The sequence below is a fragment of the Stegodyphus dumicola genome, chromosome 9, assembly GCF_044657685.1.
Source record: "Stegodyphus dumicola isolate Sdum_Otavi_A_Nest chromosome 9, ASM4465768v1".
In the NCBI taxonomy this organism is placed as follows: Eukaryota; Metazoa; Arthropoda; class Arachnida; order Araneae; family Eresidae; genus Stegodyphus; species Stegodyphus dumicola.
In genome coordinates this window covers 44,180,456-44,193,723 of record NC_140776.1, presented here as the reverse complement: position 1 = coordinate 44,193,723, position 13,268 = coordinate 44,180,456, and the positions used below count along the sequence as shown (strand labels likewise).

At 32.5% G+C, this 13,268-nt stretch overlaps 1 protein-coding gene across 3 annotated transcripts in view; it reads right to left on the bottom strand.

Annotated features, from left to right (window-relative positions):
• The window catches only part of LOC118192045 (scoloptoxin SSD14-like), a 184,551-nt gene that overhangs the window by 132,824 nt on the left and 38,459 nt on the right, over positions 1–13,268 (bottom strand). Inside the window, exon 1 of one of the 3 annotated variants that reach the window (XM_035362933.2) lies at positions 723–936. The exons of the other annotated variants lie outside the window; for them this stretch is intronic. Within the exon in view, the coding sequence (XP_035218824.1) occupies positions 723–763 (41 nt within the window). The 5' untranslated portion in view covers positions 764–936. Of the gene's footprint in view, positions 1–722; positions 937–13,268 lie in introns of those variants that run through there. 3 annotated transcript variants of the gene reach the window in all.

Sequence of the window (13,268 nt, the reverse complement as noted above, 5' to 3'; positions counted from 1 at the left end):
GCTGAAGTCTTCGGAAATATTTGAAAGAAAACTAATCAAGTATTAAACGTGTTTTACAAAATTAAATATGTACTAAATAATTCCAAATTATACACAAATGTACTATATTGATTTATGAATACTTGCAAGCATATATATGAACTTTATATACTTTTACTTTTTGCGTACTCTGTATTATATTGAGTACTTTTCCATTTTGTTTTCTTGCTTTTACGGCATACCGTACGAATAAAATGCATAAAGCTGATTTTCAGAAATTGCTGTTGAACACATAGGTACTTGAATTTTATTACGTTATGTAAATTTTGTTACGTTATGTTTTTTCCCCAAGATTGGCAGAACGCATGTAATCTAATAACACAGTTCTAACTCTTGCTGTCCCACCGCTCTAATAAAGGATTACATTTTTCATAATGATATTAATGGAAATTAACTGAACTTGAGTGGATAAAAGTTCGCAGCTAACATGTGCACATGCATGGTGCTATATTTTGATATAAACAAAGAAAAATTAGAAGACCTAATAAACACAGAAAAATACCCAGGACAAAAATGTAAAAGGTTTCAAATTAATCCCAAAATACCATTAAGCTAAGCTTCTGCAGTTTTCATTACCACAATTTTTTTTCCCACCCGAAATAAAGGAAACTCAAATTGGCACAAATACCTATGGATTGCTTCTTAAAATGTAAAGTTTAAATGTATAAAATATTAAAACTTACCTTTGCATCAAATAATTGTATTCAAGAGCCTTAGATCCCATTTCATTTGTAATCACAGACGAAAAGGAAAAATTAACATCCGAATCATCAAAAACAAAATGTAGAATTAAACCATCGATTTGACTCTTCCGATAACAAAAGAATCTCAGATACCGTTCCGTTCTTAATGAAAAAAGCGTTCTTTATGGCACATTTTTAACAAAGTGACTTAGTGTTCCAAAGTTCAGGCTGAGTAAGAATCTGACTATCTCTAAGTGGCACAGTGATAAGAAGAAAACATTTGGTGGGGGGTAGCGTAATTGTAACAGCCCAAGCTCAGGTGTTGGATGATGCCAAACGAGTGTTGATGTCATCGGCGGAGAATAGATTTCCGTTTTAGGTATTTGAAAATTCCTGAAGGATGATACATAAAATCGAGCTCTGTTTCGGAGTTTACTACGAAATACATTCGTTTTATTGTACGCATGACCAACAATTCCATGGCGACCAATTTGAAATTTTATATATTTACTTATACAGTAGTCCTGGGTGATAACAAAGATTGATATAGGGCGGATTCTGATATTAAAAATATGTTGTCTGATGTGCGTGTAAATAACAGGCCTAGAATTAAAATCGCAATTTTTCAGTTTTCGAACTCTCTTACTGGGAATTCCTTTCCCTTAATCGTCTAATAGTTAAAAGAATGGATTTTATATATTATACTGCTCATTTATCTGCGATGAAAAGATTAATACAACAGAGAAAGACAAACTGAACTAAAACACGTTTCCAGAAAAAATAGTACGTCCGTGTGCAACTGTACAGATGATTTTGATTTATATATACGTACATTTAATCTAGAAGTATTTACATTTATGTACTAAAACACATGTATATTATTTTATGTATTTACTTCTGTGTATTACTGTAGAGACTATTAATACGTACCCCCATTCAAAGGGCGATTTGAGGGACAAAAAAGACCTAGTCATACAAATTTAGGCGGTAATGAGATATCGCCTCATAAATTTTCATTCTATATCCGTTCTAGAGATTTTTTTACTTTTCTGAGCCAAAAAACGTTTTAAAGATGCACCAAAAAAGTGTGCCCTCACCGGTATTCGCACAAAGGATCTTCTAACATCAGCTGGGCATGATAACCATTTATAATATAATGGTAACCATTTACAATACAACAGCACACGGGAGGGAAAGCGATATTTCCTTACATTGTGATAATACGAATGCAGGGAGTAACAGGAAAGGAGGGATCGATCATTGCAAAAGTAACAGTTTTCAAAACGAAATGCGAGATTACATATGAAGTGTTAACGCGGAAGTACAAGTACGAAAAATTTGAAAAATGAAAAGCTTGTTTTAATCAAAGAATTTTTCAAATGAACGAGCTATAACTGAAAATCATGCATCACAAGGGTCATTGGTGTTTTAAAAGATATCTGGTATGTCAAGTATAAGTCAAACCACTTGGCTCCCAATCACATACTCTATTATGAAAATTTTTACTCTTGCCGTTCTATCACTCTTTAAAGCTGTGACCATCTTTTCTGTTAACCTTACATATATGGCCGTATGCCTTCACATTCTGCGCACTTCTAAGTTGCTTCTTCTTCTGTTGTTTTCTGTACTTTTTGCTGTTACATTTTTTATGCATTCATATATGATAATCTGTGTGTGTCTATCTACTTAAAGTCTTTTTGCTTTCTGTACTTCCACTTTGTTTGCAGCTTTTCTTTACATAATTTATAGACAGAAGTGCATAAAATATTTTCTAAAATTTTCCTGATGCATATCTAAGTAATTTTCTTATTTGTTTATGAACAAAATTACATTTGGTTGAACTTCATTTATCCCCAAATTGAAGTGAGCTATAAGACTAAATTAGTAAGCCCCAAATTAATTCTGCTTCAGCTTTTTCAGATTACTTTTTCTCCTCAATATTCAAAAGTAAACAGAACGAAACCTCTCATCTCCCTCTCATGAAAGGGAGTGATGTTTCTTATAAAAATGGATGCTAACTAATGTCCTGTGCCCAATTAAAGTAGGGAACTTAGGCAGAGGATTTTCTCAAAGGCTTCAGTGCTTACTTTCGTCGTTTTTGTGAATATGATGAGTGTTTAATAACCCTTGCAGGAATATTTTTGAGTCTCCTAAAACCTTTACACCTGGACTCTATAAATCTAAGTGGTAATGAAGATCTGCTAATGCTCTTGGACTGCTTGATGCCCTCTCAATTCTTTACTGCAGCCAGCAGTACGATAACAATTCTTATTATTACTGATCACGTATTGCCTGTTGCATGTATCCTTTTACACGTTTTTCTGATTATATATAATGCACGTGCAGATTCCTGTTAAAGCACAAATGACTTGGATTTTTTATTTCCAATAAGAAGCCACAATGCTTTCATCAGCTTTAAAATTGGTCTGGGTCTTATCCTATCCTCAAAACTGCTTACAAAGAGATTTTGAATATACTGAATTAACTATCGTATGTCTGTGTTCCAAAAATATTACCCAAATAAACAATACTGTACGTTTTGCATTTTAAACTGACCAGTATATATTTTAAAAGCTATATGTATTTTAAATAATAAGCCTGTACGTATTATTAATTAGACTTTCCATGTAAAGAAATTGGCTACCACCTTATTACAACATCAATACTGAGCATACTTTATAATGCGATCCCCTCCATAAAAGACCAAAATCATCTGGAAGTGCAAGTGGTAATTTTTTAAGAAAGCTTCATTCCGCATATTTTAAAACGCACACAAACGATCACAGTATATTTGCACGCAGAAACAGTGGCTACAGAATATCTGTCCTGGAGATAACCTTTAAATAACTATGCTCATTAATGGATTATGTCAAATTTGCATCTACCGACATATGCTAACTAAAAAACGTTGAATTCGCATTTCAAAGATTTCTCGTTTTCGGCATTACTTCCCCCCCCCCCAGTCTATCAAATATGCAATGGACGCTTTTGTATACAATTCTCAAATCAACTCACTGTATCTATGCTATACATTATACGACTTCAAAATAGCATACTTTTTCACCACAAAATGTTTTTTCTTTTCCATTTAAATAATGATTGTTTTTATGGTTTTGATTCTCAAGTAAAGATGGTCCTCTCGAAAACATTATTTAATTGCATCATATTCAGCTTTGTATGTACAACTGTTGAAATATTAGAAAAAGGAAGCCAGTGATGGGAAAGTGCTCAAAGAATATAGTATGGTGGATGATGATGGATGGCTGACTGTATACCTCACAGCTTTTAACCTTGTATTTTTGAAGGAACAAAATATAAAATAAATTCCATCAGTCATCCCTATTTTTAGATTCTTCTCTTAATTAGCCATGTTTTAAATGACATTTCGTACAAATTCATGAAAAGAAGGAAATATCTATTTTTACTGTGTGAGTGACATTACAATGAAAAGAGAAACTTTAGGCAGGTAAAGTTAATTTCGATGTCCATCTCCATTTAGACAGATAGACAATATATAAAATAAAAATTACGTTTTCATTTTGTCCAAATGTAAATTCTCATAAACATTAAAGCGTTTTAGTGCTGAAGAATTTGAATATCAGAGTTAAGGAATATCTGAAATCAGACTAGGCAAAGAAATACAGTAATGAGAAATCACAGTAATGAGAACAAAATCACAGTAATGAGAACAAAATTTGATGCTTCTTTAATGTAACAGAAAATAATTTTTCTTATATTGAAAAGTTGCATTTTAAAAAACAATGGATGCAGCTGTAAGCACTAGGTAATAAATAATGAGCGCGTCAAAATCAGCAGAAAAGAAGATTTTAAAAATATACATGTCTATCAAAAGCATAATTTTTTGTAACTAAATTAAAACAAAATTCCTTCAAGTACCCTTTAAATGCCCCATAGTAATGACAAATCGTTTAAAGTATCATATCATAACTTTAATGCCCTTCTGGATGTAAAATATGCTTGCTACTAATATGCAATATTTAACACAGAGCACATACACATTAACTAAATTATAAGAAATCGAGAACTTTAGCAACATAACCTGAAACAAAATAGATGTAATTTCATTTTTTAATTAATACTACCATTGTTCGTTTTCAGAATACATCAAAATTTAGCCAAATAGCTCATAGCTTTATAAGATATTTCTCCCGCATTCTTAGCATTAGTGTTCAACACGCTCGACGCGTATTCGAGAGGTCTGTGGTTCGATTCCCGGCGAGGGCATTGCTCATTTTTCATATCTCCTTCTTCCAAAATAATATAATGTCTCTAAGTGGCGCCCGAACTAAAAAAGTGATCCTGGCGGTGAATGATGATTCTTCACCACCAGGATTTGGCGGTTGAGTCCCCTAAAACCCCAGTCGCCTTTTAAAAGGGGGAGTATATAAGATATTTCTCCCGCCTTCGTGTTGTAGTGGTCAGCATGCTCGACGCGTATTCGAGAGGTCCGTGGTTCGATTTCCGGCGAAGGCATTGCTCATTTTCAAGTCTTCTGCAGCTTCAAAAATCCTATTGTCTCTACAGCTTTTAAAACCAATGTGTCCCTAATTAAAAATGACTAGACATAAATTAGTGTAGCATTTCTGTTTCAACGAATATAGCATTCTGATTTCAAATGCGTATTAAATTTTGCAAAACTTTAAAAAATGCTGCATGGGTTGGTTCTCTTTAAAAAATATACATTCCACCAATCTGGAATGCTTATGAACAAGAGAAGTTTTTCAGTCGTTTCCTTTAACTCGTTTCTTCTCTCCAATTGTAAGTCTTCTTTTCAATGTAGCGTTACGAAGACAATATGTTAAAAATGGTTAAGTATATCATGCAAATGCTAAACTTTAATGCTGTTCAACAAAGTATCTATCGATTTCTTTTTCAGCTGATTCTTTTTAAGTCACATTCGATTCTTAATTAATTTTTTTAGAACTAGAACGTACGCATAATAATATTTACTTTTTAATAAATAAATTGGAGAAGATTAGTAAAAAAGTTCAAATATTGTCACTTTCAGCAAGGTCTTTGAAAGTCAGAAAATACCAGTAGTCACCGTGAGCGACGGCGTAACTATGCGTGTTTGAAGATGTCCAAGTTATTAGGGTGCAGTTTGAAGAAGGTTTCATATGAATGCAGAAGTATATATCTATGTCCAACAAATTTTTTTATTTATGAAGAATTTATAATGGTGCTTAAGTATCAACTGTTACCAATGCTTTCCGTAGGCACGCTTGTGTTTTCGAAGAAAAACAATAAATATCTGATTATTTAATGCCAGAATGTACACCTTGCACAAAAAAGCGGGGAATAAAGAAAAGGGGAAAAATAAATAAATAAATATGAAAGCTTTTAGATTTTACATTACGCAAAAAGTGACTTTCTTTAACGTTTTGTGGGTTACCTTTATGTATTAAATATCATGTTCTTCGCACTTAAACAATAAAATTCAGTTCAAAAGCAATGTTGCAAAATTATTTTTAAATGAGCATATATAGAGAATTTCCGATACAGAGACTCAGGCGCTGGAGATTTTTCTTTCCTTACAGTGTTGCCATTGCTCGCTTTGAAATCGTTGAGTTTGTTAATCAAAAATTCGTTACAGTTTTACAAATTATGAAATAGATAGTAAAACAAATTCCGGATTCCAAATTTGGTCTTCCACACTCCCATTCCAAGAGAAATTCGTAAATACGGGCGCTTTCGATGTTTTGAGGCAAACAGATTTGGTCCTCTCACCATGCGAAAGAGTCAAGGGGTACTAAATGGAAACCAGTAATTTTAAAAGTGCTTTTAGATTCACCTGAGTTTAAAAAGCCTTCCGAAGGCCTAAAAGGCATGATAAAAATGTCTTCATTGTATGATCAAAAGCTGCAGTCAAATAAAATGTCATTCAAATAGATACGCAATTTAAATCTTTCAGTTAATCACAGCAAATAGTAAAAGTCAATTTTCAAAGTCGAAGAAGATACAGAAATTATAGATATTAGTAAGCAATGGATTCAAACGAAGACATGTTAATTAGATAATCTAAATATCATTTTCCTACACATCAGGTCATTCTAACTTCCTTTTGAATCTTCTTATGTATAAACCACTTTTGGGTTTATTACATGTGCTGGCTGTCGTCCGCATTCTGAAACGTGAAGCTGCAGTTTCTACTTCCTGCAAACTATGCGTTTATTATAAAATTTCTGCTTTGCTATTTATTAATATTACTTTAGGTTTTCATGTGCCATTTGGTAGGATTTAATCAATTACATTTTTTTGAACCTCGGAACACAGAAAAGAACGGGATAATTGTTGTCATGAATTACCCTTTCAGGGGCGCAATGTTATGATTTTTTTTTAAAGTTATGAAAAAGTAAGCATAATGACATTTAATGGTCCTATGGACAACATAAATGAGTTAAAAAAAATTTTTTTCGTCCCCCTTTATGGAAAGGGGACCGGTTTCGCCTTGAAACCAGCGCCCGTCTAGAGCATTTAAGACTAAACATTTGCTTATTTATCTTTACTTTACTGAAAAGTATCTGAACGTAACCCAAATTGCAACTAGTAAATTACTGAACAACTAATGAAGTAAGTAATATTTGCATAAACACACATTTTTAATTATAAATAAAGAATTTAAAACAGGAAACAAAAAAGTATGAGACAAAAAGTAACTAATAATGCACTAAATTACTTACATAAAACTATGAAATATTTTTTAAAATTATGTTAAAAACTAAGAAAATTATATGTAAAAATAAAATAAATTTAAGATGCATACAATTATTTTACTATGAACTAGAAGCATGAGAAAAGCGACTGCTAAGAGAAGCATAATAAAAACGCATCTGTGAGTGTTTTTCAGTGTGCTCTGTGTAAAAAATAAGTGTTATATAATAAAATAATATGTTTTCCCTCTCTCAAAAGCTCCATAAATCCTCATCTTTGAAGCCACTCAAATGAAGATATGGTGCAACTGTTTACAGCAGTGATCCGAAAGCAATAAACACAACTGCAAAAAATCTCGCGACTGCGTCATCTGATCCTTTCTTCGATGTCTCAGAGGAGCGGTGGTTTCATATTGAAACCGCAATGAAAACATTCAAAATTTAAAGGGTTCCATTACGTTTTTGTGAACTAAGGACATTTAATTACTCATTGATGCCTGCTTATAAAATATATTGAGGAAAAATTAAAAATTTTTGGGTTTTTTGTTTTTAAAATGGGTCAAAAAGAGTAGTGTGGAAAAGAAGCTATTTTTGAATGATTCGTATCAATTAATGGATGCCCAGAAAGATTTGGTGCTGCCATCTGTTATCAGCTTTAAGTAGTAATTTAATGTTAGCAGCGGTTTTGAGGGGGGATGATTTTTTTTTTTTTTTTTGAATTAAAAAAAAAATGTTGAAAATGCGGTTTCAATGTGAAAAAACCGCCCCTGAAGGGGTTCAGTAAGTGCTTCCAGGTAATAGATCCATTTTGTGTTATGAAAGTATTCGTAGGAACGTTCTGCTTCATGAAAAGGAGAACACTCGCTTCGCCTAAATACGAGTATTCCTTACGCAACTTTCTCCCCTTTTTGACGCGCTTGAATGACGTACAAACATCTAAGTACATTATATGACCTTTAATTGATTGGATGAACAAATTCATCCTTGAAAAAATTTGGAACTTCAGTAGCTCCGGATTTTTTGCGTCAGTCCGGTGTTAAGGAATTAAAAATAAGCATTTAGCGGAGGAAAGAATTTACAAGAGATAAATGGTTAATACTATACACACCTGCGTATTCGAGGAAAATAGTAGGAGTATAAACATATAGAGGCACTTAGGAAGACCGTTGAAGCAAATCGGCAAACAATTGAAAAAGTATTACATCATAGCTAAAAAAACATAACACGGGAAAAAAAACCAGTTGGAATCAGACTGATTTTTTTTTCTTTCTATTTAGATGATAGCAAGCATACCGCGAAAGGAGGAAGAAATGATTTCCAATTTTTCTGGAACAAATATTCGAGAAGTACTTCCTGACTACGGAAGGAAAGAGAAAACCAAAGTTGATAGGGAATATGAGCAGTATTGCAGTTTTTTAAAGCTTAATATGTTACAAGATGCAACGTAATCTGAGTATTTACCATATAATTGCGAAAAAGAAGAATTATGGAACGACAAAATTTATGTCACAAAGTTAGATAAGAGATTGTCGCTTGCTTGTGTTTCCCGCAAAGCTCGAATCGGTATTTTGATCACTACTTGAAGTTTTTATTTGCATCCGGTTTAAGAGATTATCATTCTCAAAGGTGGAAACCGCTATTTGCAGTTATTTTTGCTTAAAGTGTATTTAAAAAAATAAATATTTGGAATCTCCTCAAATTTCAATTTAGTTGTCAGATTTATTTATGTTATTATATATCCTTGCAACATGAGATGTGCTGTCTATCAAAGAATTCAAATCGAATTTTTTCGCACAATGAGAAATACGTGAAAACCTTTGACTTGAACATATGTAGGATACCTAAATTAAAAAAGAATTGTGATAAAGATATCGAATTTTATTTTCTAAAAAGAAAATCTGAAAGGTTTCAGATTTTGAATTACGTCTAAAAGGGCGCTTTTTTAACATTTCGTGTGTTACCTTCATTTATTAAATATCATGTACTTTTGCACTTAAACCATAAAATTCAGTTCAACAGCAATGTCGCAAAATAATTTTAAAATTTTAAAAATCGATGTCTATGTAACGATGTTGCCAAGTTATGCTTATTATTAGAAAGTGTTCCGTAATCAAATAATTAACTTGCTGTATATCGGATTGCTACGTTTCCGATAAATTGGAATTATTATGATTTCAAAGATTACCCTTGTAACGAGGGTTCTACATTTCTTCAAAACGAAAGTTCTTTTAGTGTAGAAATAAATTATTTTCAAAAATAATTAATACTTTACATTCTTAATTCCGCTCCTTGTGTGCAAAATTAAAATATATTCCGAAGAATCAGAAGGCCCAAAGAGCCAGGCTGGGTCCTCACCGCGTGCCTTCATAGTGTAATTGAAATCAAGTCTAGCTAATAATCGGAAGATCCGGATACGAATCTCGGAGAAGGCAATGCTGATTCTTTACGTTTTCAAACTTTTAAAAAATATATAAAGTTTCTACAAGTAGCGCCCGAACTAAAATGTGGTGGATGACGATCTGAAGACTGTATCTACTGCTCCCCAGTTGCCCTTTAAACGGAAAAGAATGTAAGGCATTTTACCCTCTTTGCCTTGTGAAATCGTGGTGTAATTGGAAACACGTCCGGCAAGCAGTCAGAAAGTCCGAAATTTGAATCTAGGCGAAGACATTGCACAATTTTTCACTTTCTCTCCGAAATAGATTGTCTAATGATCCCTACAAGATTTAAATTTTGAGATTAGCTAACTTAGGATTCACTAGTAGCATCGAATTCACATCACTTTGTAAAGAGGTGCCTGTAATTAAATGCAACTTGTTGTAAAAACTTCAAAAGACGTGTAAGCAGATTATCACTATGTCTAAGATAAAAAAGAACCTAAAACGAGTGTAAAAGACCCTTTTATTTAAAACTACATAATTTGAACAGAAGGCATACATGATGCTTACAAATCAGACAGTTTTTATGGCATGAAATCAAATGTAGAATTTTAAATTAAAACTAAGTGTTTATTAGCGAAAGACTAAGCAGAGATATTTAAACGCGGAAGTTGGCTCTTAAGCCTATACCGGAGAGCCAGCACTATCGGCAAAAATAAAGCAACACCGTAGACAGGAACGCTTATTTTATAATAGTAACTAGTAACGGGACGTCCAGCAGGCAGAACACGCTCTGTCTAAACAATCTCAAACGCTCGCTTAAATACACGCGAGCTAATTTGCATTTTGGCAAGAAAACGGAAAGAAAGAAGTGACATTCAGCTTCGAAAAATAAACTAACTTCTTAATTAACATAAATAAACCTCACAACTTATTAAAATGAAATTAGTTCTTCATTTTATGAATTACCGAGATGACGAAACCCTAATTAGTTTTTATACAAATAAACGTAAAGATTAATGTCACAAATAAGCAAATAAATAAATAAAAGGGAGGAAAAATCTATGAAATCATAAAAGTTTCAGAGAAATATTATAAAAGCCATATAAAATGATAAAGTAAGAATAACACCAGAAGTTGCATTACGAAAGTAGCACTCCTTTTTCATCGCTGCTTATTAAACTTTTTTAACAAGCTCCAGTAAAATAATCATTATTTTACTATACCGTACTGAACTTCTTAATATTAATGAAAAAAAAATTTCAACTACTTCTTTCTTCACAATGCATTCTAATTTAAAAGTTCATAGTTCATTTCTTATCATTAATTTTAAATTTCATATTACAAGTTACTTAAACTAAAAAATTTAATGCCGAAATATTTTACGTTACATTTTATGTCGTTAGTACATCCTGAATGGCTAGTTTACTATTGGTCATCAATGACCGATACGATACTTAACGTGTTCAACGTTTTATACCCAGATAAAGCGGAAGACATTTTACACCCATATAAAGTGGAAATGATTTTACAGATTCTGTCGTTGCAGTGATTGATTCAGAAATCAGAGCTATGAGTCTGGGTAAATGTTACCCCAGCTGCTCCTATTTATCTTTTCACAAACAGTGGAAGTTTATGTACTGTGTATGTTAAATGACATGAACCTCATTCCTGAAATCACATAAGCATGATTAATTTTTCACAACTCGAAACGCATATTTCCTGCTTGAAGCAATCGTTTGAAATGCTAGTTATGTGAACTTTCTTTTGTTACGTCAGACTGTGGAAGTAATAACATGAATAATTCACTGAAAACGATGACTATGCGTAGAAGTCTCCGACGTTCTCTCCTCGATCATAAAATAATTCTCATCTGTATTCTTTTCTCTAGTTTACATGTGAAGTAAGAATGAGTTTTTTTTCTTTTTCCTTATCGTTCACCCAAATTATTTTACGCAAAGCAGCATTTTGATATAAATTGCATTTTTGCTTCATAATTCAATTGGAAAACAATAGAGAAGTCTACAATGCGTTTTCTTGGCAGTTAAATTACAAAAGTACGTAGAAAAAATATTTATCTACTATTAGTTACTCAATTTTCATTAAAATGATTAAAAACAACACCTTATTTCAGACAATAGGTATTTCTGTTGACAAAAATATCTGTTCGGTATACTAACGTAGAACATTTTATTTTTGTTAGCAACAAATACGAAGCTCAGAATATAAACTAGCATTGTTTTGTCTTTTTGGCAATAGTCACTGAACTCATGACAAACGCATTAAACCATCAATATTTCAAAGTTTATTTTTAACAGTTGTAGAGTCATTAGGTTATTTCGAGGCCGAAGAGATGAAAAATGAGCAACGCCTTCGCCGGGAATCGAACCACGGACCTCTGGAATACGCGCCCAGCGTGCAGCCCACTACACTATGAAGGCGGGAGAAATACCTTATACAGTATTGTTTTGTATTAAGAGTGATTAGTTCATCAAAATGCTTACAGATAGAAAAGTATTAAAATCATATAAACCTTGCTTAAAAAAATTGTGCAAATATCTGGTAACAAGCTAAAATTTAGAAAAACATAAGTATAAAATTGCATTTTTCTTGATATACCTCCTTCTGAAGCACTGTCCCAACACCTACAGTTGCAAACCTATACTCAAGGAAAAATACTGTGAATTAAATATTTGTTACGCTAACACATCTCAGATAACTCGTGTTACACAAGACAACATAGACACTGGCATTCATTGCAAAGTGACACATAACGCTTTCGTTTCTAATTAATGGAACATTCTCAGACATCAAATACGAACAGGAGTACCATATGGTCCGATGATTTTTTTCCTTTAAAAAGATCTTTTGAAAGCCATACTCACCTTATGTACCTAGTTTAAATATATTCAGACAGCTCATCTCTAAGGTCTTAAATCTCAAGGCATTCTGTTTAAACCATTCATTTAGATCTCTTTTAAAACAACTTCAACGTATCAAACGTATTATGTGAGGACATTCATAAGCAAGTTGTTCTTTCTTGTGAAAAGACCTTCGAAAATTTAAAGTCATCTTACGCGTGAGGCCATTTTATATTCCAGCCATAACAAGTAATATAAGAAAAATTTTATAAGTAAGTTCCTACTTAGGTCAACAAAGAAAAAATTTATTTTAGTTACTTTTTATTAACATTATTAAAATTTTTTCGCTTCTATTTTCTGAAGCTGATGGTGGTCTATAATTTCTCATATCTATCTCTTGTAATGCTTCATTATTGCAAGGAAACTTTCCAGTGAGTTTTGAGCAGTCCAGTACTTCAATTAATATTCCATTTAATGATTTCACACTACTCAAGGCGACATATGCTTGATCTGCTGCGAAGAGTTTTCGTCCTAAATATATTACTGCATAATCTACATGCTATTTATTTATTTTAATAAGCAAGGGACATTTTAGAAGGTTATATTTTTAATATATATTATTATCACGTTACCATA